At 39.0% G+C, this 27,279-nt stretch overlaps 2 protein-coding genes across 2 annotated transcripts in view; one reads left to right on the top strand and one right to left on the bottom strand.

The window, feature by feature from the left end:
• Window positions 1-1,411: 1,411 nt before the first annotated feature.
• On the top strand, window positions 1,412-17,403 carry stard5 (StAR-related lipid transfer (START) domain containing 5). Its single transcript, XM_022215010.2, has 6 exons — window positions 1,412-1,956; window positions 5,116-5,165; window positions 5,606-5,738; window positions 6,229-6,346; window positions 8,558-8,651; window positions 9,781-17,403. The coding sequence occupies exons 1-6, from the start codon at window positions 1,867-1,869 to the stop codon at window positions 9,929-9,931; spliced, it is 636 nt and encodes a 211-aa protein (XP_022070702.1). The 5' UTR covers window positions 1,412-1,866; the 3' UTR covers window positions 9,932-17,403.
• Window positions 17,404-20,138: 2,735 nt separating this feature from the next.
• il16 (interleukin 16) overlaps window positions 20,139-27,279 on the bottom strand; it is a 39,892-nt gene continuing 32,751 nt past the window's right edge. Inside the window, 12 exon segments of the mRNA XM_051944870.1 lie at window positions 20,139-21,005; window positions 21,235-21,342; window positions 21,531-21,762; window positions 22,766-22,867; window positions 23,322-23,431; window positions 23,434-23,474; window positions 23,714-23,742; window positions 23,744-23,882; window positions 25,655-25,819; window positions 25,821-25,930; window positions 25,933-26,020; window positions 26,022-26,349. Of these exon segments, the coding sequence (XP_051800830.1) occupies window positions 20,839-21,005; window positions 21,235-21,342; window positions 21,531-21,762; window positions 22,766-22,867; window positions 23,322-23,431; window positions 23,434-23,474; window positions 23,714-23,742; window positions 23,744-23,882; window positions 25,655-25,819; window positions 25,821-25,930; window positions 25,933-26,020; window positions 26,022-26,349 (1,619 nt within the window). The 3' untranslated portion in view covers window positions 20,139-20,838.

The following is a 27,279-nucleotide window of genomic DNA, read 5'->3' as shown; positions in this document are numbered from 1 at the left end:
ACCATATGGACATGTTTACAAGGTTAAAAAAAATATGAAAAAATAAAAATTCTCCAAGGAGCTCCTTCAACAAAATATGGATTTGCTATAGGCTCCAAAGGCAGAAGAAGCGGACGTGTCAGAAAAAGCAGTGAATGGCTCTTCCACCTGCAAGGTCCCTCGCACCAAAAGAGGATGTGGTTAATCATCTACTCTGAATAAATGGCATTTTATCTGTGATCACTACAATTCCCACATTACTTTGCTGCAACAAGTACAGACACGTCAGAGGCTCGTAAAACCAGACAAGTTATAATAACGAATCTGGATCTTTAACCTTCAAAATAAAATAAGGAACTTTGGTTTAATTATACAGTATGTTCCATTGCAGTCAAACCTCTAGAAAGTTGTCTTATTAATCTCTAGAATATAAAAAACACGTCAACAGTGTTACTGCAGCTCAAGGTATGTTTAATAAACATGTCATGTCACAGCTCATTCCTGAATTGAAGGACATTTGGACTTCAATATTTTTGGAAAAATAAGCTGTCTCTTTTTCAATTTTCTGTTCGATATTTATCAATAATAGGTAATAAACTATGAAAGGCTTGACTGGCTCAGCTTACACATCAATGGTACAATTTTTATTCCTTGTTTTAGTTGTTTCTTATCCCTACTCTAATCACATTAATAGGGTTGCTAACCCATGCTAATGTTAGCTTCTTCTCAGGAGTAGAAGCTAGATATTTGGCTAGCTGTTACTGCTGACCAAGAGGACAAACTTACTGATGGATAAAAGTAAAGAATAAAGTTTTTTTTAAAAAAGTCTTCTCCTGATAATATGCATGAAGTTTGCACGAGGTGGAGTGAGACATTCAATCAAGACTCTGTTCTGAAAATATGAAAAATAGAAGGGAGGACATAACTTTGCTCTACCCATTCTTTTAGAAAGCTATTTGATGATGTTATAATTCCAGCATATAATGTGATTTACTGTTTTCTTCTTCTACCAGCTAAAAAAGTTATGCTAACATGTTGTGGGACACACATTCCATGTATAATAATTATTTAAAATATTGTATTGATTAAAAAATGTTCCCATAGTTATGACATCAATGACAAAAATATTACAATTACAATGTAATTTTCAAATGTTTCATAGGAAATTCAATTTTGTCATCAGTGGGTGGGACAAGAGAAAAATGGCATTTTATAGGGAACTCCACTTATTTGGTATTTTACAAATAAGTGGAGTTCCCTATAAAATGCAAACATTCTTTTCTCCTAGTTTTTACTAGATTTGATCTCAGGACAAGAAAATTTACACAACAACTGCATGATTAAGTATTTTGTACGTGGATTCTTAAGTTTGTTAAGAAAAGTGTCATCCAATTCTGGAGAAGGGCTTTTAATTTGAAAGGTATGAGCGGACGTTGTGTTTTTCTGAATGACGTTTACCTCAGGAAACGGTGAACTCGTGCCTCAGGGACTAAATCAGACTGTATTTCAGACTTAAACACTTTAACCGAGCCTGGTGGGGCCAGTAGCGGCCTTATGAGGTCGTTGTGTCGGCGCTGAGCCTCGTGTACAGAGCGGTGGATGCTGCTCTCTATGAACTGAACATTAGCTCGCTCCGCGGCTAGCTGCCTCTGAGCGGACGATGCGGTTCATTCATTTGGGCTAACGCTAGCTTGGCAGCGGAAGTTCGTGCTCACCGGAGCAGCTCTGCTCTTCTTGCCTGCTTACTTTTTGCTGCTTCTCTGACTGACGGAAGGAAGTGTTAGTGTGACTGTCAGTGTGAAATTAAGAGGTAACTGCGCTGTGGCATCGGTCAGTCTGCAAAGTGAGTCAGGTTTGCTAACATAACTTGTGCTGACGTTCATTGTTATGGATCACGAACATAAAGCGAAGGAAGTGGCTGACTGCTTGCTGAGCTACAAGAGAGATGAGTCTGGGTGGAAAGTCTGCAAGAAATCGGTAAATGTTTACTGTTGTCTGCTGTGAAATTGTAGGAAGTAATGTACGCTCCCCGATGCTGCTCTCTGGAGCACCGGGTCTCTAATGATGTGGCCTTCATAGGCAGCTCACCTGTCAGGACAGCGTTTGAATCTTAACCAAACTTCAGGCTCAAATCTCTGTTTTCAGACATCCCATTCACTGAGCATGCTGCAAAAACAAATATTTAAAAGTTTTGCTTGTCATTGGTCCAAACTCTGCAAGAGGCTCACAGAATCAGTGACTTCTATTAAACATCCTCCTACTGACTATTTATGCAACTTTACTTTTATCTAATGTTTTCTCTTTACATTCTATTAATCTTTTCATTAATTCTTATTAAGGTCTCAATGTTTTATTTTTTAAAATTTGAATATATCATTTTTGAGGCATTACATTTTGCATTTTTGCATGTCTTCTCTTATTTTTACTTTGCTTTGATATACAGATTGGTGGCAAATGAAAAGAAAAGCCTACATGCTCTCTTGACCAGTACATCCATTGGATTCAGTGGGGTTAGCTGGCATAGTCTGGGTCCACTTCTTCAGATCTCTACATTTCAAAGTTGCTCTTAAGTGATCACCTTTATCCTATAATGAACCATTCCTATCCTGATGGAAGTGGTCTCTTCCAGGGCAACAGGGCCCTCTCAGTGGGCTTGATATGAGATTAAAATGATGTGAATCATATGCTGTGGCCCTCATAGTGTCAGATTTCAACAGAATAGAACATCTGGGAGATTTTGAACTAATACTGGTGATCAAAACACCAAATGAAAGTATAGTTTTTGAAAGAGCGGTGAGTCATCTATCCAGTGGAGTTCCAGAGGTTAGTGGAATTATTGCACAGGTGCACTGAAGCTGTTCTGGTGGCGTATGGTGGGCTACGACAGTATCTGTTAATATTATCCCAGTAGTTATTTTCCATTGTAAATATACCACTGAATGTCTTTCAGTGATGGTTGATGAGTGTGTGCACTGTCTGCTGTTCCTCTCTGTAATTTTTGTAATTTTCTCTTTTTCACGTTGTCAGGATTTCTCAATTCACAATCAGTGCTGTACACATATACGACATCAAATTTAAATAGACATCAGCAGTCATAATTGTATATTAGGGAACTGTTATAAATGGACATTTGCATTGTACAAACAGTGGTGCAAATACTGACAGATATGCATGGACAAATCATGTCATTAATCTTTGTTGTTCTTCAAGATTAGTATATTTTTAGTGTTATTCAGCATGATTTTAAGCAATTGTTTATTTAAAATATTGTATAGTATATTTAATTTTTCAAAATATACTGTTACCACTGCATGTTAATATTCATCAATCAGCCACAACATTCTGACCACTGACAGGGGAAGTGAATATCATCGATCATCTTGTTGTAATGCAATGTTCTGCTGGGAAACCTTGAGTCCTGACATTCATGTAAATGCTTGACATGTACCACCCACCTAAACATTGCTCGTTAAACAGTTCCCCACCCCACCACCCCCTATGGCAACAGCAGTCCTTGATACCAGTTGCCACCCTCAGCAGGACAATGCGCCCCGACATACCTCAAAAACTGCTCAGGAGTGGCCCGGGGAACACAACAGAGCTAAGGTATTCACCCGGGTTCCCCGCTCCCCAGATCTAAGTGTTATTGTGCATCTGTGGGATGTGCCAGGGTACGCCTAGGTAGGTCCCACCCTACAACCCACAGGACCCACAGAATTCACTGACTGCCACCATCCTGGTGCCACAGGACATCCCCAGAGGTCTGTGTCCATGCAACACTGAGTCAGAGGAGTTTTAGCAGCAAAGAGACCAACACAGTATTAGGGAAGTGGTCATAATGTTATGCCTGATTAGCGTATGTTAATATAGGTGGTCCTCAGTTTATGACATTTTCGACCAATGGTGTTTTGTCGTTACGTCCAAACTGGTTACGTGGAACTAGCTGGCGAGTTGAGCAGACAAATACGTCGTCACGCAACGCTATAAGACGGCTTTTGTTTACATTCTTCGCTTGTACACCACCTTGAATTGTGCTGCATTCGCTAATTTTTTGCACTTCATTATGGCTCCCAAGCGTACGTCAGACTCTTCTGATGGCAAAGAAAATTGTAATGGTAAAAGCTGCAACTGCCCAACTAGTTAAACTCGTGCTTGCAAAATTAAGTAGTAGTAAACTTGTAGCAAACTTGACTTCTTTATGGTGGCTCTTGATACACACTACAGACAGTGAAAATTGCAAGGGAAAAAGAATAAAACGACATAACTGGATGTAAATAAATCATTTTAACTTAACCAGTAAGTCCATAAAATAAGTTAATTACTTACTACACTGCCTCTGTGGTGTTTCCAAAGTAGAGAGCTGTGCATCCAGAAAAGCATGTACATGTGTAAAGCTGAACATCAAAAATGGCAGACTGGAAGTGACAACTGTCAACAGACAACTTCAAAATAAAGGCTTTTTCAAAATAAAAGTACATTGATAATTTTGCCTTAAAGGCAGCACATGATGGAAGTGAAATTAGATTTATAAAAACACATGGATCACGGCGAAACACCGACGAACATCTGTCAAGTTGTAAAAACAGTGGACTATCTTCTTGTAAAATGGCTTATACATGCATGGAAGTCATTGGTATTCATGTCTTTTAAGAAGAACTGATCAATACCATGATGCACGTAACAGCTTTGTTTACATTTTCTCCGGAGTTCCAACTTACGTCTATCTGTAGGAACTGTACTCCGCCGTAAGTCGAGGACCCCCTGTATATGTTACTACAATTTTTTTTTTTAATCTGAACTCTTACAGCTTCATACAATTACTAATCAACACTAAAGTAATTTAAGATGCTTAACTTGGTGACAAGTGCAGTCAAGGACCATCTACTGCTGTTGCTGGACATGCTGCTAAGGCTGTATATAGAAGCCAGCTTCTGGTGCTCGGTGGTAGTCGACTGTGAGCATGGTGTAACTGATGGTTACCTTTGTGAAGCACTTACTCTTCAAATACGGCTGGAGGAACTTTTTTGTTGTTGTTGTTTGAAATATGTAATGTGTCATAGAGAGCAACATGTACTTCATCATTCATCACTAAAACAGAGATGCTGCTTTCTGTAAATTCACTGTTTCCTTTGACAGAATGATGTGACTGTGTCATGGCGTCCCTCGTCTGAGTTCCCGGGGAATGTGTAAGAAATCCCAACTTCTCTTTTTCGTTCTCATTTAGTTTTGATTTGATGAACTTTGGAAAACAATGATGAAATACTAAATAGATAGCAAATTTCAGAAAAAACACTTCTGTTATGCAAGGATTAGTGTAATGGTGAGGAAAACTTCAATACTTGTCAATAAAGAAAACTTAATTTCCACCACATTGTATTCTTTTTCGAAATAAATATTGTATTATTAAGTCTAAGGCAAGTGTGATTTCATAGTAGACCAATTGGTATCATTAACTGGATGTGTTTTAGTTTTTTTATGACTGGAAACATAGGATGCACAGTAGATGGACTATTTATCTATGGCCATGCGTTAAATTGTTATCTTGTAGAGTGCACGAATCCAATCCACAGCAACGTCGTATAATTTCCTCTCCTGACTGCATACTGTTTTCTGATTCACTTGACAGTTACAAGGGCGAGGGGATCGTCATTGGCAGTCCTGAGAAAGTGTGGGAATGTCTGAAACCAGCACCCAATGGGCTCCGAGTTAAATGGGACAACAACGTCAAAAAGTTTGAGCTTCTGGAACAAATCACAGAGGTGTGTTATTATGCAGTGTGTCTATGTATTTACTTCATGCACCTTTCATACAGTTTTTCTTACATTCCTTGGTTTCCCAAAAAGATTGCCAAAATTAAATTTAAAGCTGCACCCAGGGTTTTTTTTAAACATTGACACCGTAAAATGACAACCTTGAAATCATGTTAATTCATGTCAACACATTCCATATCTCATAGATTTTATTAAAGTTTACAATGAGGCTTCATACCAAGGCACACTATGGAAAGACCAGAGGCAAAAATACAGTGTACATTTTGATTTGACTTAGCCTCTTCTCATGTTGGCATTATCAAAATCTGGAATTTGATCACTTGGTATAACTAATCAAATTACTTTCAAATCTGAAGTTTGCCTGATGCAGCTTTAAAAGCATACACGAGAAACCAGAGGTTATATCCATTTTTTTGCTTTTTCTTTCTTTGTTCAGCTCAGTTGTTGAGTACATCCCTTGTCTCCCATTTTTGCACAGGACATCTCTATCTGCCGAACAGTCACGCCCTCAGCAGCTATGGGTATCATAGCTCCACGAGACTTTGTAGATGTTATTTTAGTTAAGCAATACGAAGATGGCACCATTTCATCAAATGGTGCGTAACGACTTGTTCTTGTCTCCTCTACTTCTTGTACTTGTTTCTTCTGTGCTTTCCAAGGTTCATTGTAACTTGCTGTAAGGGCGGGACTGCTTGACCTTGCAGGAGTGATCTGGGTCCAAGGCTGTTTGATTTTCCTACACTGAGGGTACATTACAGGCCTGAACAGATTATTTTGAATATATCTAAGGTTGTATATATCGACAGCATCCAAAAATACCAAAATTGCTTACAAAAAACAAAAAATGGACAAAAATTTTGACAGTCAAGTTAATGGCAGTTACTGCAACAACTTGCAGTTACATGAATAGCAACACCCGTTGAGAACAATTTGTATTACACACAGTGAAATACAGTCAGTGTGGAAAGGCTCTACATATCTAAATTAATACTGTATACCAAATCTGAATATGGTAATCTGCAAAGCATGTATATGGTGGGTTTTTATTAGGGATGTCCCATAATATCGGCCCGATATTGGCATAAAATTGTAATATCGGTCACTTTTGTCATCAGTTTTTTTTGCCTATCGTGAAACCCGATAAAATAATGCCAGGATTTTGCTGATAGTTTTCAAAATTAAACAGTATAGTTGCTACATTATAATAGACTCATATAGGGAGGGAGGGAGAGTGAAGTGTTGTTTGAGACAAAAAAAGGCATTTTTTTCCATAACTTAAGTTGAAGTAGTTTTCTTATTTTGTACAGACAGTGTTTACATTTGGAAAGCCTTGTTGCATTTGAGAATGCATCCAGTGGGGCATCACAATTAAAATTAGGTGTGATGTATTAATTCCACGACATCAGAACCAGAAATTGACAGTTGGACAGTATTGGCATATCGGTTATTGGCAAAAAAAAAAAAAAAAAGCTAAAATCGGACATTCCTAGTTTTTATGAATAGTTTTTTTTTTTTTTTAAACTTTGTCTTCAGAGAAGAAAGAGAAACACGTGTTGAATGGCTGGTGGTCCTGATTACGGTGAGTGTGTTGGGGATTTGCATTCTGCATGCTTGTGCTGATGTGACACGAAGACAGTAGGAGAGTTAAAGGAAAAGAGATGTCAGTGAAAAGTAGCAGTGCAGGCTAAAATGTTATCTGTTGCCTTTGGTTTGGTCAGGAGGAGGTTTAGCTATGTTAGTTCTGGTAATGCAACTAATAGCCAGGATTCTTGTGTCTAGTTCCTCTTATTTGAATTCTGATATGAGATCATTTTGCTACTTCAAAAAAGAACTTGCTCTGAGCGTGTCTGCTCAGAGTATGTGTATACGTATATATATATATATATATATATATATATATATAAAAGTTGGTAATTATTGACCACTGGATCACATTTTATGGGATTAGGTCAGAATCCAAAGTAACAGCCCTGATGAGCTGTATGTTTTAAAACCATGTAACCACATGAGGGCAATGTCATTGTGATATTTGGCTGTGGCGCAATGAAGTCAGTAGGAATGCTGACTGTTTAAATAGCTTTAACTGAGATTCTAGATTTTAAAATAGGGATGATAGACTGTTTGGGAAAAAGAAACTATTTCCTCATCACTTCCTGGTAGGTTGAGATAATCTGGATAAACTATGGACTTTTTGTTTACAACCTGACTTCTTGTATGACTACTTTGGCTTCTTGCCCCACTGGATTTTGCACTCTTGTCATTGTCCTTCTATATCGGCAATTAATTTATTCCAGTACAGTAACTGAAAGAAATGATGGCCAAAACTGGAAATAAAGACCTGAGTTATAGATTTACCTTGAATATGTGTGTGATCCCAACTAAACATCTGCTTTGGTTCCACCAAGTGAATTCACAGAGAACCCCTTTGGGACACGTAGACTGACCATAATGGTGTCTAAAGTAAAAACTAGGCTTTTTAAAAAAAAAATATTTACCCACTTTGCTGCAGAGATCTAAATGAGAAACTCAGGACACAAACTCATCTATCTATCCAGTTTAGAGTCACAGCTAAGCGATGGTTAGCTTCGTTTTGCTGTAGCTTCATATTGAATGGATAGATATCAGAGCAGTATGGATCGTCCTATCTAATCCTCAGCACAAACTACTGAGGTGTATTTCTCAGAAGGCCATTACTTTACTTTCTGGACTCTCACTACTACAGACAGAAATGCAGCCCCTCCCAAGATAAATATAATGACGGCAAATATGCATGTTTGCTTGTGTTTTTTGTGTGTGACATCAAACAGCTACCAATGTGAGTCACCCCGGATGTCCTCCCCAGTCTGGCTACGTGAGAGGATTCAACCATCCATGTGGTTGCATCTGCGTCCCCATCTCAGGGTGAGAAAGCTGACAAGGCCCACTAAACTGTAGCCACTTACCACTGTCTTCATAACAATTATTTTAAAACTATTGTAAAACTTAAAATCATTGCTAGGCAACCATTTGCTTTAAAATGTCAGTACAGCAGAGACTGGTTAACTTGTTCCAGAGGTGGTCTCTTTTCCTCCATGGGGCCCTGAACCAAATTCTGCTCAGGGGTCTACTTGAACCCTGAGCCATATAAAACATTTGCAATAGTCTACAGTAAATCTCCCACAAATGTTTGCCTGTCTTTTGAAAAAAAAAAAGGTATGTCCTTTTGATGGTAAACATAACAATATGCAGATGGAGCAAACACTGCAAAGGAGGGAGAACTGTAGCGGGAGCACTGAGGTATCGGGTGTGACTGTGGTGAAGTGGCAAATGGTTTACGTGACTCGTGGGTCAGTTAGGAGGTTTCTGTAGCACAGTTTTGCTCAGGGAGGTCAGGATCAGCTGTGGAACTAGTTAACTCAGCCCTTTTTATCCCAACATTATAAAGTGGTTTTCTAGTGGTGATTTCAGGATTCACCAAATCCAAGTGTTGTGTATACAGCAAGTATGTACCAACTGTCCATGGGGAATAATTCAATTCAATTTTATTTATATAGTGCCAGTTATAGGTCAGATTGTCTCAAGATGCTTTACAGAACCCATATGCCTGAGCCCCCAGAGCGAGCCCCAAGGCGACAGTGGCAAAAAAGCACCCTTTTAACAGGGAAGAAACCTTGAACAGAACCTGGCTCTTTATGTGGGGGAACCCGGCGGGTTGAGAGGGACAGAAGAGGTAGAGAGGTAGAGAGGGGCACGCATGGGAGAAGAGGAGGGTGGGGAACAAAGAACATATAACACAGTTCAATACATGTATGATAAGCTTGATGATGCATACAAAGTACAAGCTACCATTGAAACTGATTCATAAGTTTACTGTTATGGTGTAAGACTCTGGCATTAAATATGCTCCATTTATAGCTGGTAGTAAAATTCAAGCAGTATGTAGATGAAAATATCAAGTGTAGTGAGGGCGATGAATGTGAGGACTGTGTGCTACTTTAGCTTCTGTTTTTCTGTAGTAACATTTGTTTTTTTTTCCCCCCACCATTTCCAGAGAACCCAACAAAACCCAGGTGTTCAGTTTCTTCCAGACAGACTTGGGTGGCTTCCTCCCTCGCTCAGTGGTCGACTCGTTCTTCCCCTCCAGCATGACTGAGTTCTACAGCAACTTGGCCAAGTCGGTGAAATCCCTCAAAGACCTTTGACACCAAGCGTTGAGAATTCCCCATCAAGCCTGAGACCCACTGACCACTCAGGCCACCAGATGTTCATTCCATTTTAAACAGTCCAACAGCAGTCAGCACTCCGAGATTATCTAAGATGCCAAATATCCAATCAAATGGATCTAGTCCTCACTTTATGTTATGTAATGTACATTCCTTAATTCCTGTGTTACTGCAGGAGGAGTCTAGTAAGTGTTTTAACAGTCAGCACTTATATTTGAAAAGTTCTCCCTTGAGAACAAGGGCTTACATTTGACAGATTTTTAAATTGAAACTCCCTTTACATTCCTATCTGTGGGATCAGTTTAGTTCCTCTAATCTTAAAGCAAATAGATGTAAAATATGTTTGTAGATGTGCTACAGGTACATAATACTTTCTACCAGATAATTGTGGCACCAGATGTTTACTCTTCCGACTGCATACTTCACTGTGTACTGTAAACATGCATGTTGCATGGACCTTTTTGACCCTGTGCTGGTATCAGATTGCTGGTTTGTACTGACTCATACCTCATATTTAGTTGTATGTATTGTGCTTGAAATGACTTAGTTTTGCAGATTTCTGGTCACCTGTAAACCATGAAAAGCTGCCTCTAAAATGTAGCTACACTATAACACTAAAGCACAGATGGGATGCCAAAGGTAATTTTTTTTTTTAAACAATGGCAGAAATGTGTCTTCCCTTTTTTTTAATGGCATGATTTCTGTTGAACATTTGCATTTTTCCGTATATACATACTTGTATACTTGTAAGTAGTGGTTCTTCTGGCTAACTGGACTCACAAAACTGATTGGCACCAAATTAATTATCCAGTCCAGCTATTACTGGGTCTTTCTTTTTAATAAGGGATTTGACGTAGGGGAAATAAATCCCATCTAACATGGAGAAATACCAATCATATTCATGATTCTATAAGTCGATAAAGCTATTGTGGTAAACTGCTTGTATCAAATCAAATAATTTAGGATGTAAATAGTAATAATAAGCCGGTACTATACAAGTTCACTATCATAGATGTTCCTCCGTCAAAACAAAACTGTTCTAATGCATATATGTGAGCAGTTTCTTTGTACATATGTCAATTAAATTGGCAGACAGAGAGCAAAAGAGAAAGATTTGTTTAAAAAAAATATTGTTAAGCACACTATGAGTGTTGTAATGCAGGAAAATAATGTCAGAAGAGACTGTTGTTTTTTTTTAAAAGAATTATTTAAAGTGTGTTTATTGGATCTAAGGTATACAAAAGGAAATACACCAAGGCTAACAAAAGAACTGCAAAATGCATTATTTATAATGGTACTCCTTACAAAGGGAGGAATGTCATGTCCGTTGCTTTAGTCTTGAGGGAAGGGCTTGCTGTGTCGTCCGTCTTCTTACTCCAGTAATACAGCTTGTTTTCTGGTGTTTGAGCAGAGCTGCATGTGAGCTTGTGTGCAGTGCAGACTTGCATATGAGCTGTTTTAGGGCAGGGTAGGATTGTTTTTATGGGAAAAAGTTTCATGTGTAACACTGATACACAGATCTGTTTTGTAGGGGTTTAATCAATGGCTGGAAAGGGTTTTTAAATTGTCGTATTAAACAGCTCACAACACATTAGTACTTCACTGTGTCTGTTCAAACACCCTATTCGTTGACGTTTTAGCATCAACTGGGATGAGGATTGACAGGAGCTTCATTCAGACTTTGCGTTTACATGTGGAGACTCAATGAGTCACTTGTCTTGTTAGGACAATTTACAGTCTGCTTTTCATGTGAGGCTACCTTACTGTCCACATACTGTGGTTAAAATAGTCCTGTAAAGGGAAAAAGTAATAGAAAATGTACCTTGGTAGTTTGAAGTGGGCATTATAAACAGTGTTTAGATTTGGTGAGATTATGTCAGCAGTTTTGAAGTCTTGAAGACACAAGTATGGTGATAACTGAACAGAAGTCTCCTTACACTGAGCATTTAAATCATGTTAAGTTTTTGAATAAGACACATTTTCGGGTTTAAAATTCGTCTCTCGCTTAGACACTAAAATCAAAGCTTAGAGCACTTAAACGACAAATTCAAAATCCAGTCTTTTTTAATTGCTTTGAAACTATTAAAAAGTTGGTCATGTAAATAAAAAATAAAAAATTTACTCGTAACTGTTATATCTGAACAGTGAGGCCAATTTGGATAACCATGACCTGGATGAATGAGAACCTACACAAACAGGCCAATTCCTTTGTTTGCTGTAGGCTGAAAACACTTGGGTTTGGCATCAAACAATGAATATAGACAAGAGATCAACATTTCAGCTTTTAGTTCAGGGTGTTTATATGTGGGTCTGATACCCAACTTAGAAGTTAGTACCCTCTGTTTGTACAGATATTGCCTCATATTCATCATTTGATGTCAAACCCAAATGTGTTCAGTCCTTATTTCAAATGCAGGTTATTTCATAACTGTCATGATGTTTTTCACGTATTTAAAAAAAACTAGATACACAAATGTACTCAATTTACTCTTTATACACTCAGCCCCCCCACCCCACCCTTTTTTTAACGTCTCAGTAGACATTGTAGAAGCCTTCCCTTCATTCCTTCATCATTAACGTTGAAGTGGACAGCTACCTAAAGACAACTTTTGGATTTTCTCATTGAATTGAGTAAATGCGGTCTAGTGCTTGGACAATGTCAGCACTTTCTTAAGAACTCCCTCTGTATGAAATGAACATGTTAGAGTTTGAAGATGATTTAAACCGAGAAAAGTTTGGTTATTGATTTGGTTTGTGTAGTGAACTGATAGTGTATCCACTTTCTCTGGAGCCTTTCCTGTTATGCTAAGCCATGCACAGTAGGCTGTTATATTTTTTTTAACCTAGTCTTTTGAGGAGTATCGAGATTCCTTTGAAAACTTTTTACCACATTACCTGGAACATGCTTTACCTCACAGTGTGTAGACGGTGATTGTAATGAACAACCTTAAATACATTCCACCATTTTCAAGTTCCAACACGTGCTTGGTATGCCATTACTTACATGTGGATCTAAAGACATTTTATGTGTGTGCTGTAAAAATGGACGGTATTTGTTCATGGGACATTGCCTCAGTGTACATACAGGTAGCTGCTGAAGGAGAAAAAACATGCACAATGTAGAAGAAATACATAGTTGATAAAAACCAGCGAAGCACTTAGTTTTTTTGCTTTCGTGTACGTAGATACTACTTTACTTCTTTTAACTTCGTGACCCGTTTGGATTTGTTGGGTTTCTCTCTAATGTGTTACTGTATGCTCCTCACTATACTATGCGAAGTGCCCTGAGATGAGATGTTGTGAATTGGAGCTGTATAAATAGTATTGAATGGACCCCATTCCCACCTAGTATTGATACTTTCTGATTCTGTTCTCTGGCTAATCTGTTGTTAGTCGTCTGCTGTTAAGTTTTGTCACTATCCCTCCTGCCTTTTTGTGATCAAAATCCCAATAGTCAGATGTGGCTTGTCAACAAACATCTTACAGTATGTCTCAGGTTAAAGGAAATGATGCTAGATTCCCTGGAGACACCAAAACCAGGGTCACATGACATTAATAGAACTGAAGGCATCTGAATGGTGCTTCAATCGTCTAACTAATGAGGCAGGCTCTATTAATGCTGTCATCAGAGAAATTTTATTTTCACCAGGTTTCTGCTAATTTCTTAAGATGTTTCCTGCCATTGTCACCACTAGAGGACCCTGTGTACTGTAGTCTGAACTGATCAGACAGCAGGAAACTACTTGATAGTGCTGATCTAATACATTTTGTTTCAAAATTGGCACTTTATTTGTAATAAAAAAAATTTAAAAAAAAAGCCAAGTTCCATCAGATTCTGAACCAAAACAGAGCAGTGCAGCACCTCTCAGTTCAGTGTGGATTTAACCTTTTAATGCTCTGACCTCACTGAGCTTTGACCAACAGTTATCTCAGTGTATGCAGAATGACACAGTTCTCAAAAAGCATGTAAACTATGGCAGAACCAGTCCTACTAAAATCCTATATGTGTTGCAGCCTTTTTGTCAAGTACTGAGACTAATTACTCTCAAAAAATATTGGGTTCTATGATAGAAATTGATACTTATCCAAAGTTTCCTTATGTGCATTGTCTGAGCAACTTGTGGTCCAATAACTAGTTCAGACAGTCTTTGTCTTCTGTGTTAGACTAGTTGCATGTGCTGCACACTGACTGTTTTGGTTAATTTAATGTCTGGCACACAGAGTATGTGTAAAATGATACGTGTCAAATGTTTGTACTTTACTCCTGACCAATTCCGTCTGAATTCACAGATGGGGGTTGCAGCACCATTTTCAATTTGGCTTTGGAAGATAGTGGTAGGAGATCATGATTTTAAAAAAAAACTTTATGTGCAAAATTACAGGCATCTACTCCCATTAGTTTGTTGAGTTATGGCATTTTCAAATTTTAATAATTCAGGCCAAAATGCCCTCCCCCCAATCCTCGCCTGGAATTTTTAGGTTTTAAAATGCTTATATCCCTGCTTCTGGGTATCACAGAGACTTGAATTTTTTTCTCCAAGCTCCCTACATGTTGGTGATGTCCTAGAAACAACACACACACACTCAGGAGAAGTCTCTACAGGGTGACCCAAAAGTTTGGAAACAAATGAAAAGTCTATAATCTAAATAATATAATGTTATTTCAATAAATCAGTACCACAGATATATTCAGAAGAGTAACAGATTAGTGTAAAAAAAACATATTTCGACATGTTCATGCTTGTTTCTTATACAAAGCTGTGAACGTTTCCACCAACTGGTTACACTGGTATCTTCTGGAATGTATCTTCAGTCATGCTTATGAAGGTTCCTCAAACTGGCCAGTAAATGTTGCCTCATGGTACTTTTGGATGTTTAAAAAAATTAAAACTGTCAGATACTTTACCATCAAGAGTTTTGAAACCTGACACTGATGGCCTGCATTTTGAAGTTATGCTCCAGCATACCTGTACCTTATGGTTCTATTAATTTTATTCCGAATTATTGCACTAAGCAAATACTATGCTTTTAAGTTATTTTATTATGTTATAACAAAAATGGGTAAAATAAGAGTAAATTCATGCACCCCTAACTCAAATAGACACTGCAGTTAAACTTTGTTTCCAAACTTTTGGGTCATCCTGTACAGAGCAGGGGGGCTTGCCCAAAATCTATATATTATTTGTAAAAAAAACCTCTCGCGAGTAGGGTTAAGGGTGTTAAAAATACTAGAAATCTTACAGATTAATGTCTTAGCACCATTTAGTATTGCTCTAGACCAGACCGGCTTGTAACTTATACAGGGGGAGCCCTCGAGGCACATTATTTAAAGAGATATGGACTGCTGAACATTGCCCCCCATGAAAAGTGCCTAATTTTCAAGGACCCTGAAGTCAATGTAGCACAGGTGGTAGAGATCTGCTAATGTGCACAGAAACTCATCTATCCTCTTACTATAGCCATGCAAAGTCCCAACTTCTAGCCATCACTGCATCATGCTCAATTTTACCCTCAAACTGTGCCATTTTTGGTATTCTCGAATCTGAACGTTACCTGTTATGCATATAAAGTCTTCTTCGTCAATCTTTATTGTACTGAGACTACCTCGGACAGGTTTCCCATGTCTTTCCTCAAACCTGTCTAGATATTCTTTTTTGTGGTGAAAACACACATTATCACTTTCCGTTAACTGCAGACCTGTCCTTCGTTGAAGTAGATCTTTTCTGTCAAGGGACATTTCTTTTAACAATATCAGACCAGAGTTTGCAGTGGGTTCCAGTAGTAAGGCAACTGTCCTGTAGGCCCAGCTTGGTGCCCGCAGAGCATGCACAAAGTTCTGCCATGTTCACACTTTTCACTAATACAAAAAAGATGTTAGGGAAGCACAGAAGAACTATAAATCTACAATTAGTTTGTTCTAATGCTAGTCTACATTCTATTGCCCATCACCACAGACAATTCAAGAATCCAGCATCATGGTCATCACTGGAACATGTATATTAATAGTCAGGCATGTCAGTAACATAAACTTTAAGTCCTTGGTACCAAGGTTCAGCCTTCCTCTTGCTTGTGAGCTTGAGCACATCCAGATCTGAAAAAACAAGTCTTTTTAAGACACATACTCTAATGGTAAAAATGTTTGTGATTTTTATATCAATCATAAATATTTCATGTGGAATGCCACATGATCTATTAAAGCTGCTCCAAACCCAGAAATAACAAACCCCAAGAAGTAAATATTTTGAGAGCAATTTTAAACATTTCTTTAAAGCATACATCAATAGACAATATGAGAAAATTTTTATAAATAGATCACATGCCCGGGATCACATGAAAGCTATCTGCAGCAAAATATGGAAACATGTATGACAGTGTATGATCAATACCCTTTGGTATCATTAGTGGATTGTTATGCACAAAGCCCCAAGTATTTTCCAACATAATTACCAAACCAGTGGATACACATGTATTTTCATCTTATTGTACATAGTACCCTATAGCGTAGATTAAGATTCGCCAGTAGCCAGTAATGGCCGAGTTTGGGGGTAAAACTGAGCATGATGCAGTGATGGCTAGAAGTTGGGACTTTGCATGGCTATAGTAAGAGGGTAGATGAGTTTCTGTGCACATTTGCAGATCTCTACCACCTGTGCTACATTGACTTCAGGGTCCTTGAAAATTAGGCACTTTTCATGGGGGGCAATGTTCAGCAGTCCATATCTCTCTAAACAATGTGCCTAGAGGGCTCCCCCTGTATAAGTTATAAGCCAGTCTGGTCTAGAGCAGTACTAAATGGTGCTAAGGCATTAATCTGTAAGATTTCTAGCATTTTTAACATCCTTAACCTTACTCGCGAGTGTTTTTTTTTACAAATAATTTATACATTTTGGGCAAGCCCCCCTGCTCTGTAGAGACTTCTCCTGAGTATGTGTGTTGTTTCTAGGACATCACCAACATGTAGAGAGCTTGGAGAAAAAAATTCAAGTCTCTGTGATACCCAGAAGCAGAGATATAAGCATTTTAAAACCTAAAAATTCCAGGCGAGGATTTGGGGGTAGGGCATTTTGGCCTAAATTATTAAATGCCATAACTCAAAAATTATTGGGAGTATAAGCCTGTAATTTTGCACACAGCTTTTTTATTATCATGATCTTCCACCACCAGCACCCACAGTAAAATTGAAGATGGTGCTGCAACCACCTTCCTGAATATTTGGTGTTTTGGGATGGAATAAGCCTCCTGTTACTGAAAGCACATTCTGCTGTTTTATATGCCTGTACCAGTCAAAACACATAAACAAACGTTTTCTTCTACTTTTCTGTTCACGAAGTAATTTTGTATTTTCCTGTTGTCCAACACTGATGTTTTTCTTTAGCAGTCATGTCAGACGGACCAAGGTATTTGAAGTCATCTGCAAACTTGGAGAATAAAACATTACACGTGTTCACTTAGTTTTTAGTATAGTATGTTATTTTGAAACCTTGCAGCAGATGTAACTGACTATAGGCATCTGATTGATAAAGTGAAGTTTTCTTTAAATGCACTTTTAATAGAAAACAGATGTTTTGTGGGTTGCATACAAAGACCTACTGCATTGTAGTGTCATAATCCTGAGAGTGCAATAGATTTAGAGATCAGAAAATCATAGAATGCACACAAGTTATATTGTGCAGAGAAACCGTTGCCCTGCAAAGAATATTTAAATTTGGAAGAAAAGAAAGCACTGCTGTTTAAACACTCATCTGTCCTCAATTTTCTTTGCATTCAGAAATTTTAGGAGACTTCCTTACAATGTCAGTTGTGACTAAGAAATGAAATTTTTGTACTTGCCAAAAACTTGTTTGGTTGTAAAACATTAGAATATTTATTGGCTAGGTAAATTACAGGGTTACTCAAAAAGAAGGAATTGATTTCATTATGCAATATTTTAATAAGGAAAAGCAATAGAAAACTCAAGCCAAGTCACAAATATTCTACTCACAATCAGCTTTTATTTCCTGTCTTACAAGTGTTTAGTATGGCCATCACCTGCAGCATGGGCAACAGCAATGTGACAAGAGAATTCCTCCTAGATGCGTATCAGCATATCATGATCCACAGAGTTGATCGCTGTTGTCATTCGATGACCTTAAGCATAAAGTAAAAGTTGACTTGGCTGAAGTTTTCTATTGCTTTTCCTTATTAAAATATTGCATAATGAAATCGGTTCTTTCTTTTTGAATAACCCTGTATTACCCAGCTCCATCCACAATCAAAATAATTCCGATGTGCTGTCCAGTCAGATCTGCTGATTACACTTCAGTTAGTGGAACAGTAGGAGCTGAAGTTACTGAGGACTGAATCCAAGCTAGATTCATTCCTTAAAAATAATAACATTGGTTGTCACAATGTATACATCAGGCCCGGGGTGGCTAATCAGGAGGACCGGGACAATTCCTGGTGGGGTGTCAAACTGGTTGCTATTATGTTAACAACAGTGGCGGCTGGTGAAAAATATTCTAGGTGGGGCTGTGCCATATCAAGTCAGTTTCAGTAACCATCCCGATACAACTGAACAGAAACGGCACGATATCAGTGCTCTGTGAAATAATAATTTAATGCCAATATTAATAACTTGAGGCATTTTTGCACAAGACGTGAACAACATATTGCGTAACCACAATTTTATGGTGCCATAATTGAGTCAAAAGTCACGCGCACGTAACTCTCTCCCTCTCGCGCACGCGCGCGTAAAACACGTACCCCGCACAAGTGGAAAAAAGTCTCCACGGGCGCAAAAAACACTGCGCGCGCGTAGCAATGAGCCTCCTACGCACAGAGACATTGCTACGCGTGTGCAGACCAAGTTCCATGCGCCCAGTGTCTCACGAAACTGTCCTCTGATCTACGCGTGCGGGGAGAAGACTTTTGACCCTTTGTGGGCGGATACCAGTGCTCGCCACAACCTCTCTATGATTGGCTGTCTGCGACAGCAAGAACTCACCCCCCACGTGGGATGCCACTCTAAGCGCCTACAAGACACGAGTTAGTAACTAACACCACAGTCTGTGTAGCAGCATTTACCACGATGCTAACAATCTCACTATTCTCTGGACACACACATCTCCGAACACCACACGAACGCGATGATCTCCGCCTTTATGTCTCTCCGCGCCACAGTCTGCCGTCAACATCAGAAGTCGAGCTTGTTGGTGCCAGCATAGAGCACAATCCCGAAGTGCCCTCCAGTGGATGAGAAAATGAAAAAAACGAACCTTTTTTCATTTCTGTCTCTTTCTGATTTATTTTCTTGTTATTGTGAATATAAAATGAAAATTAAAGCATTTTTAAAATTTCATTAGCAAGTTATGATATACTGTGCATTACAAATTTCCAAACAACACTGCAATAATTACTCTTTATTCATGAGGATTAGATATATGTGAAAACTAATTTGCTTGATAATTGATATTGCAAAAAAGGACATTGTGATGTTGTAAAGAATAGTGTTGGAGATCAGCCCTTTAACTGATGTTCTCATATCTGTGAAATTTAAGTTATGATGGAACTGTTTCCTTGCAGAGGAAAAAGAGAGAATAGTGTTATTAGAAAGTGCAACACCTTTCATTTTTTAAATTTAATATTTTTATTTCTTCTTCTATTTCATTTTTAAGGTTTGGATATATAGATTCTGATATTGTAAAGAAGGGCTGCTCAGTGGAGTAGTGGTTAGCACTTTTGCCTTGCAGCAAGAAGATCCCTGGTTTGAATCCCAGGGTGAGCCTGGGATCTTTCTGCATGGAGTTTGCATGTTCTCCCTGAGCATGCGTGGGTTTTTTCCGGGAACTCCGGCTTCCTCCCACAGTCCAAAAAATATGCTGAGGTTAATTGGTTACTCTAAATTGCCCGTAGGTGTGAATGTGAGTGTGATTGTTTGTCTGTATATGTAGCCCTGTGACAGACTGGTGACCTGTCCAGGGTGTCCCCTGCCTTCGCCCGAGTCAGCTGGGATAGGCTCCAGCACCACCCGCGACCTTAGTGAGGATAAAGCGGTGTAAAGAGAATGGATGGATGGATGGATGGATATTGTAAAGAATAATGTTGGAGACGTGCACTCGTGTTGGAATAAATCCTCACTGTGAAGCGACCCTTACTTGCACTGAAATGGAAATATTTTAGAAAAACACACTGAATTACAAGACAAGGCTAGAATTACATGATTTTAATAGTAATAGGTCGTGATCTAAAGTGGGCCGGTCTGAGGCATGAAAGTCCAGGGCTGAAAATGAGTCCCACTCTGGCCCTGGCATACATGAACACTTTTTTGTGTAGATGTAATGCCACATTATATGCATGGGTAGCAATCAGCTGGCCTGCACATACATCACTGTACAGGCCCAAGTGAAAATGCCAGCTGTCAAATCATAGTCAGTACGATCTAAACCAATCACCAGGATTTCTTTATGTTCATTTTAGAGATATATGGATGCACAGGATTTGAACTTGTTGAAGACATGTGGCATCTCCTTTATTTTGAAAGAATAATTTCAATTTAATGGCACGATGGTTTTATTTGTGCACACAAAATCATTTATTATTATTTTTCCACAACACTGGCCAGGCACTGCATTCAACAACTCAGGTCTCATATCACTATTTTCTTGTGAAGGTAAAAAAATATTGTCCACGAAGTATGAAGATTATTAACGGTTACTGGGACACAAAACTATCTGCATGGCTAGTTATGGTTAAAGGCAACTGAGATGTGGGGTTTTGGAGTTTTGAGGTGGGGATGGACCAAAACGAATGGCTGACTGTTTTCTATAAGATTGTTAAAGAAAGTCCAACATCTGTGTTCCTCAAATGCAACTGAGGTTATATTTCTTTTTGGGTTCTCCCAGCAGCTGTCATTCCGTACGGCCCTGCCTCCTCCTGATCACCACTGTAACGGATCCTTCAGGTAAAGCCTTGATCATGTTCCAGGCCTCAAATCGAGTCATGTCTGTTAGACTGACTCCCTGGACCTGCAGCACTTCATCTCCAGACTGCAGACCACTCTGCTCTGCTGCGCCACCTGAAACACACAAAAAATAGCCCATTTGAGGTTCTGGTATCTTTCATGATATGACAGCTAGTGCTCTCCATTTTTATTTCCATTGTTTATTTATTTGACAAAAGCTCATTTTTAAAAGGAAGCAAGAGTTGATTCATGGTGGCTAAAGAGTAAGCATGACATTTGAATTAACTGGAAATATGTTTTGTAAATAAAGTGGAATTCAATAATATCAGAATGATTGTTGTACCTTGAAAGATCCTGTTGATGACTAGAGGTCTGTCTCCATGGATTGAACCCTTTCCTCCCTCCAAAGTAAAGCCAACCCCTCCAGGACCTTTCAGTAGCTCTACACTCGCTGGGTCCCGTGGTCCAGCACTGCAACACAGCAAAAACACAGGATAAATGTTGCCCACATTTTATCTATTGAGAAATAGAATGTGTAATTAGACTCATAGTAAAAATGTGAAACTTTAGTCCTGCATAAAAAGCCCTGTTTTACAAAAGCGATACAAAACATGTGGAGGACTCTGTGGTGTGACTCACCTGCAGGGTTTGGCTCTTCACTCCGACCGCCTCCTCCCTCTCTTCCCTCCTCCTCAGCTCTCTTGCAGATCACCACCACGGCCAGCTTCAGGCCGCGGGCCTGACGCAGGGCAGCGGTGGCATCAGTATGTGTGAGCCCACGCAGCGTTTGTCCGTTTATAGACAACACCTCATCTCCTTTCTGGATGGTGCCCTCCTGAGCTGCCAGGCCACTAGGAAACACTCTGTGGACCTGGACAGAGGACAGTACGTGTAACATACACATGCAGACTTTCAGAGAGTATGTGCGTAGTGAATGATTAACCGATAAGGTCAAAAATGACGTCAAATATCAGTGTGGAGGTCGTACTTTAAAGGCTGAAAATGGCATGACTACCCTTCAGGAAATGGGGGTTGAATCTTGATGAACACATCAAAATCATTTCTCTCTCCCTGACAGCGCCCCAAGTCACACCAAAATCAACAGTTATTCCACTTTCTTATTCTCAGCTATTCCATATGTTTACTTATTTATAGAAGCCACTGAACATTGATGTCAATAAACTCTTCGTATTCATGATTACCCCAGTCTTACTTAATCGTCTCACTAACTGAATGCAAAGATAGACTGTGCAAAAACTCCCCATAAATATTCATGAATCCATTTGAGAATACATTTCCCCCCTACTGATCTGTCTCTCCTCTTGACCCCTCACTATTTTATGTCTAATTCTCTGTTTTCAATCTGTGCCAAACACAGTGAAGCTGCATGTAAGTATAACAAACCTTCCATACAAAAAAATTGTACTTTATACACTTCAGCGTAAAACACACCAAGTTTCCTTCAAGAACTACATCACTTCTATAGCTTATTGTGTTTTTGGTCAAACAGTGATAGAGTGAGGTAAACATCTAAAGTGTGGTGTCACAACTAGATGTGTCTGCTATGAGTTAGTAAAGAAAAGAGAACAGTTTCAAAAATACGCATCAAGTTTGTACTGTGGATTTCTAGGGACATTGTTTCTGGGAAGAAATGCGACTTTTTTTTCAGTGAAATTCCTTTACCATCATTGTTCCAGGTTGGAATCTCAGTGATAGAATTCACAAAATTAAGGTTGTAGTTTTGATTGGTAAACTTGGACAAATTCTCTAGTTAGAGTCCTTTTTTTTTTTTTTACCAACACACTAGTCTAACATAATGTCTAAACCCAGTGAACTCAAGTGATTGATATGCATCTCTTCTATGTGCAGCTTACTGTTGTAGCTTTGCTCTCCAAGTCACACCCTCCAGCGATGCTGAAGCCCAGCCCTGCTCCCTCCTCTTTGTGTAGAATCACAACATGGATGTCCACCAGTTGCTGTGGAAAAGAAGCGGAGTTACTACAGTAGTTTATTACCTCAGGCAGGAAGGTTGTCTTGATTCCGATTTTCTGTTTGTTTGTTTTGTCTGTTAGCAGAATTACAGTATGCAAAAACTATCAAGCTGATTTTCATGAAGCTTGGTGGAGAGGTGGGGCATGTTCAAAGGAAAAATTCATTAAAGCTGTGGTAAGCAGAAGTCCTGTCACATAACAGAATGAATGACATAGTAACTGAAATGCAGCCTGATGCAGCCCAGTACGTATTGTGTTTTTCTAAAAGCGTGACTGCAGCAACACATCAAATGTATTTTTCTTGTTTCTTGTCATGTTTCTTCATGATGATAAAAAGATCTGCAGTCTTTTTGAAATAAAATCCACAACTTTAAAATATATCTAGAAATATGGCATGAATAAACTGGGCAATAGCCTGCTATGCCAATTTGTTTTTTACCTTCAGTGTGTCTTGATCAAGGTCTTTGACCTCCTGGATCATCCTCTGTATTTCCTGTGAAGGGATGGCTGAGATGACAGAGTGAGCATAAGAAGAAGGGAATGCTGCCTCCCCTCCCCTCGTTCGATGGTGCACTCCCTCAGTGTGGCCAAGCTGTTTAAAATCACAAAAAGGCTTTAGAGGGTGAGGAGATAGATTAGATAGATAGATTAGATAGATTGATAGATAGAATGCCCATATTTACATTTATTGCAGTTAGTTTGAGGTTAAACTGAACTATTGGGAGCAGGCTTGACTGTGTGAATACAAAGCGGGCACAATAGGCAATAGGTGGAATTTAAATGATAAAATAGTACATCATGTGTACCCACACCTCACTATGGAAGTTTTACCTGACAGAAAATCCTCTATCATTGTTGTCGAGGCACCGACTCAGAATCCTGAGTGTTAGTAAAGTCCAGTGCTGAGGCGTCTTGCGGGTTTGAGGAGTGAGGGTTACCACGGCAGGGTAGAGAGTGCATCAATACTTGTGAAACCTGGAACAAAAACATCCCAGTAAAATAGAATCAGACACAATTAAAACATAGACAGAGAGGAGAGAGGAGGGACATACAATTTTATAAGTTAAGCAGAGACATGCAGAGCATACTTACCTTAAGGGTAATTCTGATATATTACAGTTTTGACTCTTAGTTTTGGCTTTGTACTCACTAAGTCAAGTTGCGGATACATGTGAAAACACAACTAATGGGTCAAGAAACACAAGCAGTCAAATAATTAGACAAGAAGGAAACAAAGCCCCCGGTTAGGAGCATTTTTAAAGTCATACACATAGTGCATTGATGTTAATAAAAGTGCTATGATGGAAGAAATCTTATCTATGTTGTTTTCATGTATGTCTGGATCATTTGGTGTAACTGGCTCATCTGTATATGTGGGTCATAGCAGCAGCATTAAGGAATTTGGACTATATTTCTATAAGAAGTGTGATGCAACTCTAGAGCACGAAAAAAATCAATCAATATTAATCACAGTGAGATCTGTGGTGGAGAAGCAGTGAAAAAGGTTTTTAGTACAAAGAGACAGATGCATAGAGAAAAGCATTTCATGAGGTGTGATCAGGAGTGGCACAAATTTACACATTTATAGTCATTTCTGCATGCGTGATCAAGGAGAGCGCATCTGCTGACTGTAGTGTGGGCTGAGAAGATAACTAGGAGGTACACACTGCCTGTAATATACCATCTGTTTGTCCAGAATTTCTCCTTTTTTAATGAAACAAAAATTAAACAAGACAAAATGTCACTCATCAAAACACATGTCACCATAATAGTATGTCTCAGTGGGAAAAATCTAGGAGATAATTAAAGCCCAAATATTGTAATACATTTATCACAAGAAGATCAAGAGGTTTGTTTTATTTTATTTATTTTTTATTTACTACCAATTTTCATCTGAGACAGTTCTATATAACACAGAATATGCATTGTACTGTATGCACACTGTTTGTTTGTTTGTTTTTTCAGATAATTCTGTGATTTTAACAACAAAACTAGTTAAAATAGAAAAGTTGTAAATTTACAACCTTTCTGCTTGTTGAGCTACCTGTCTGGAAATTGTCATAGCATTGCTGTAATGTTTCTAAATTTCAGTTTGTACTTTGGCAAATACAGTCTTATAAATTATAAAAATGATGGGAAAACTATGGAGCTAAACTCAACTTTCCAAACCCAAGTGGTAAGTCATTTAACATGCTCTTTGGAGTCTCAACAATTTCAAGCCCTGAACCTAAGTTTGTTTGTATTTAGTGTTTACTATATCAAATACAGTTCCCTTAACAATAATGCTACAGATTTAGCTCTTGGTTACTGAAGGCAATACTGGTGTTCTCCTAGACTTTCTTCCTTGCTTCTACAGAGGTTGCTCTCGTGTGAGCTCCAGCACTCTGATTGCTGTCCTCAGCAGATCTCCGTCGCCTGTCTTCGTCCATGTCTGTCCCATCTGAAGCCATTTCCTCTGTTTCATTAGATTCATAGATGTTTCAGTGGATCAGGAAACTTGGATTCTGTGAACTGTTGAGATCCTCTTTTCTGGCTCTAACTCACACTTTGGATAGTAAGACCTTCCCCTCATCATGGGCTGAAGCTGCATGAGACATTAATCCCTGAATCCGATAAGTACTGATGTAGTCGAGAGGTTAGAATATCAGTGTGGAATGGGATGGAGGGAGCCTTCATTTTCAGACGATTTAGCTGTCTGACTAACACTTCGTAAGTGGACTGGGGTGATAGCAAGAATGTGATTAGGGACAGCTACATTGTCTACCTCTTTACAGATAGACACTGGTCTGACTGGACCTCTTTAGTGAACTCATGTTGCCCTTCTCATAACCTCCAGGTACAGCATGATAAGAAGGGCAGGGACTTCTAGTCTCCTTCTGTGGAAGGGAGGCAGAAGGGGCCACAGGTCTCCTATTTCCCACCTTCTCTGGGCTGTCTGGACTGAAAAGTCTCAAAAGAGTGAATCTTTTGTTTAATTGAGAGGTTGGTTGCAGAAGAGGCAGATCTGGCTCCAAAACTTCTGCTGAAGCCTGCAGCAGGCCTCTTCTCTGGGGTTTAGGTTGACTCTTCTGGTCTTGTTCTTCTCGAATTTTCCTCAGACTTTGACGAAACCATGCAGGCTTTGGTGCCACTGGGGGCCTTCTTTGATCCTGAATCAGCTTCAGATGTGTTTTCAGGAGTCATGTTTGATGGCTGGTCTAAAGTCGAATCTGTGGCTGTGACAGTGGCCTCAAGAATGTACTCTTCGTCACTCATGGTAGCAGGGACGCTGTGGGATGCTGTCAGGTTGTGTGCTGTGTGTAGCGTGATGCTGGTGATGATGATGGATGTCAGGCAGATGTTCTGTGGAGCTCTTTGAAAATCGAACCCACGGATCCTGAAGCTGTTCTTGGGTATATTGTTCAATACAAGCTTGTCTCTTAGTGCTCCTCTCTTTGGCTTTGAGCAGAGCACAGCTGATAAATCTCCTACACAGAAAAAACACAAAAGTTAGATTTTTCAGGCGTTCGTAAGTTGAGTGTAAAAATATACAGTCATTTGTCTCTTGTGTATACCAACTGAACTACAAGATAGTTATCAACCAAAAAGAGTTATAGTGCTGATACAGGAAGTTTAATGTCATATTCTGCACACAGTTCTAGAGTTTAGATTTCACAGGAGAGCTGGTGTTTCTCCCAGATGTCTAATATGTCTGTGTTTGCAGAGAAAACGTCTAGTGCCGTCAATGCAATGTTGAAATATTGTGTGACCTTTAAAGCTTTGCTCCATTGTTGGGACATTTTATTACTGTGTGTAGGTTGTGTGCTTGTTCAGAATACAGTTTCAATTGAATTACCAACTTCACTGTATTGGTGCCTTTTCAACTATTCTATTTGTTTTATAGTATTGTACAGTGTGTGGAGCAGGATTGTGGGTTATAAGTTGGTTCCCTAAAAGTGTCTTTAATTCCTATTGAGAGTTGCTGTCTTTCATAGTGTAATGTATTTAGCACTTTCAAGTGTCACTTAAACTCTATGTAGTGTGGACCGATAAAAACATTTTCAGAGTGTTGAACTTCGCTCTGTTTGTGTTTAATTAGCAATGTAGATTTTGCTGTGTGCAGAAATACTACCTTCAAACATGCAATAGTATATAGTCTGTCCTATATAATGCCTGTTAAACTTAGCTGGATTGCACAAAGCAGTTTACAATGTGTTTCTCCTTTACTACATCTTGTGCATTTAATGGACCTCCGTTTGGACACACACACACACGCACCCACTTGCACACACACACACAAACCGATGGTGGTTAGAACTGCCCTGCACAGTGCTTGCCTGCCATCAGAAGCAACTTACAGCGCTCTCCATAATTATTGGCACCCCTGGATAAGATGTGTTCTTTAGCTTCTAATAAAT

Source organism: Acanthochromis polyacanthus, chromosome 2 (assembly GCF_021347895.1).
Source record: "Acanthochromis polyacanthus isolate Apoly-LR-REF ecotype Palm Island chromosome 2, KAUST_Apoly_ChrSc, whole genome shotgun sequence".
In the NCBI taxonomy this organism is placed as follows: domain Eukaryota; kingdom Metazoa; phylum Chordata; class Actinopteri; family Pomacentridae; genus Acanthochromis; species Acanthochromis polyacanthus.
The sequence above is the reverse complement of the archived record's forward strand: the minus strand, read 5'-3'. Positions and strand labels throughout refer to the sequence as shown.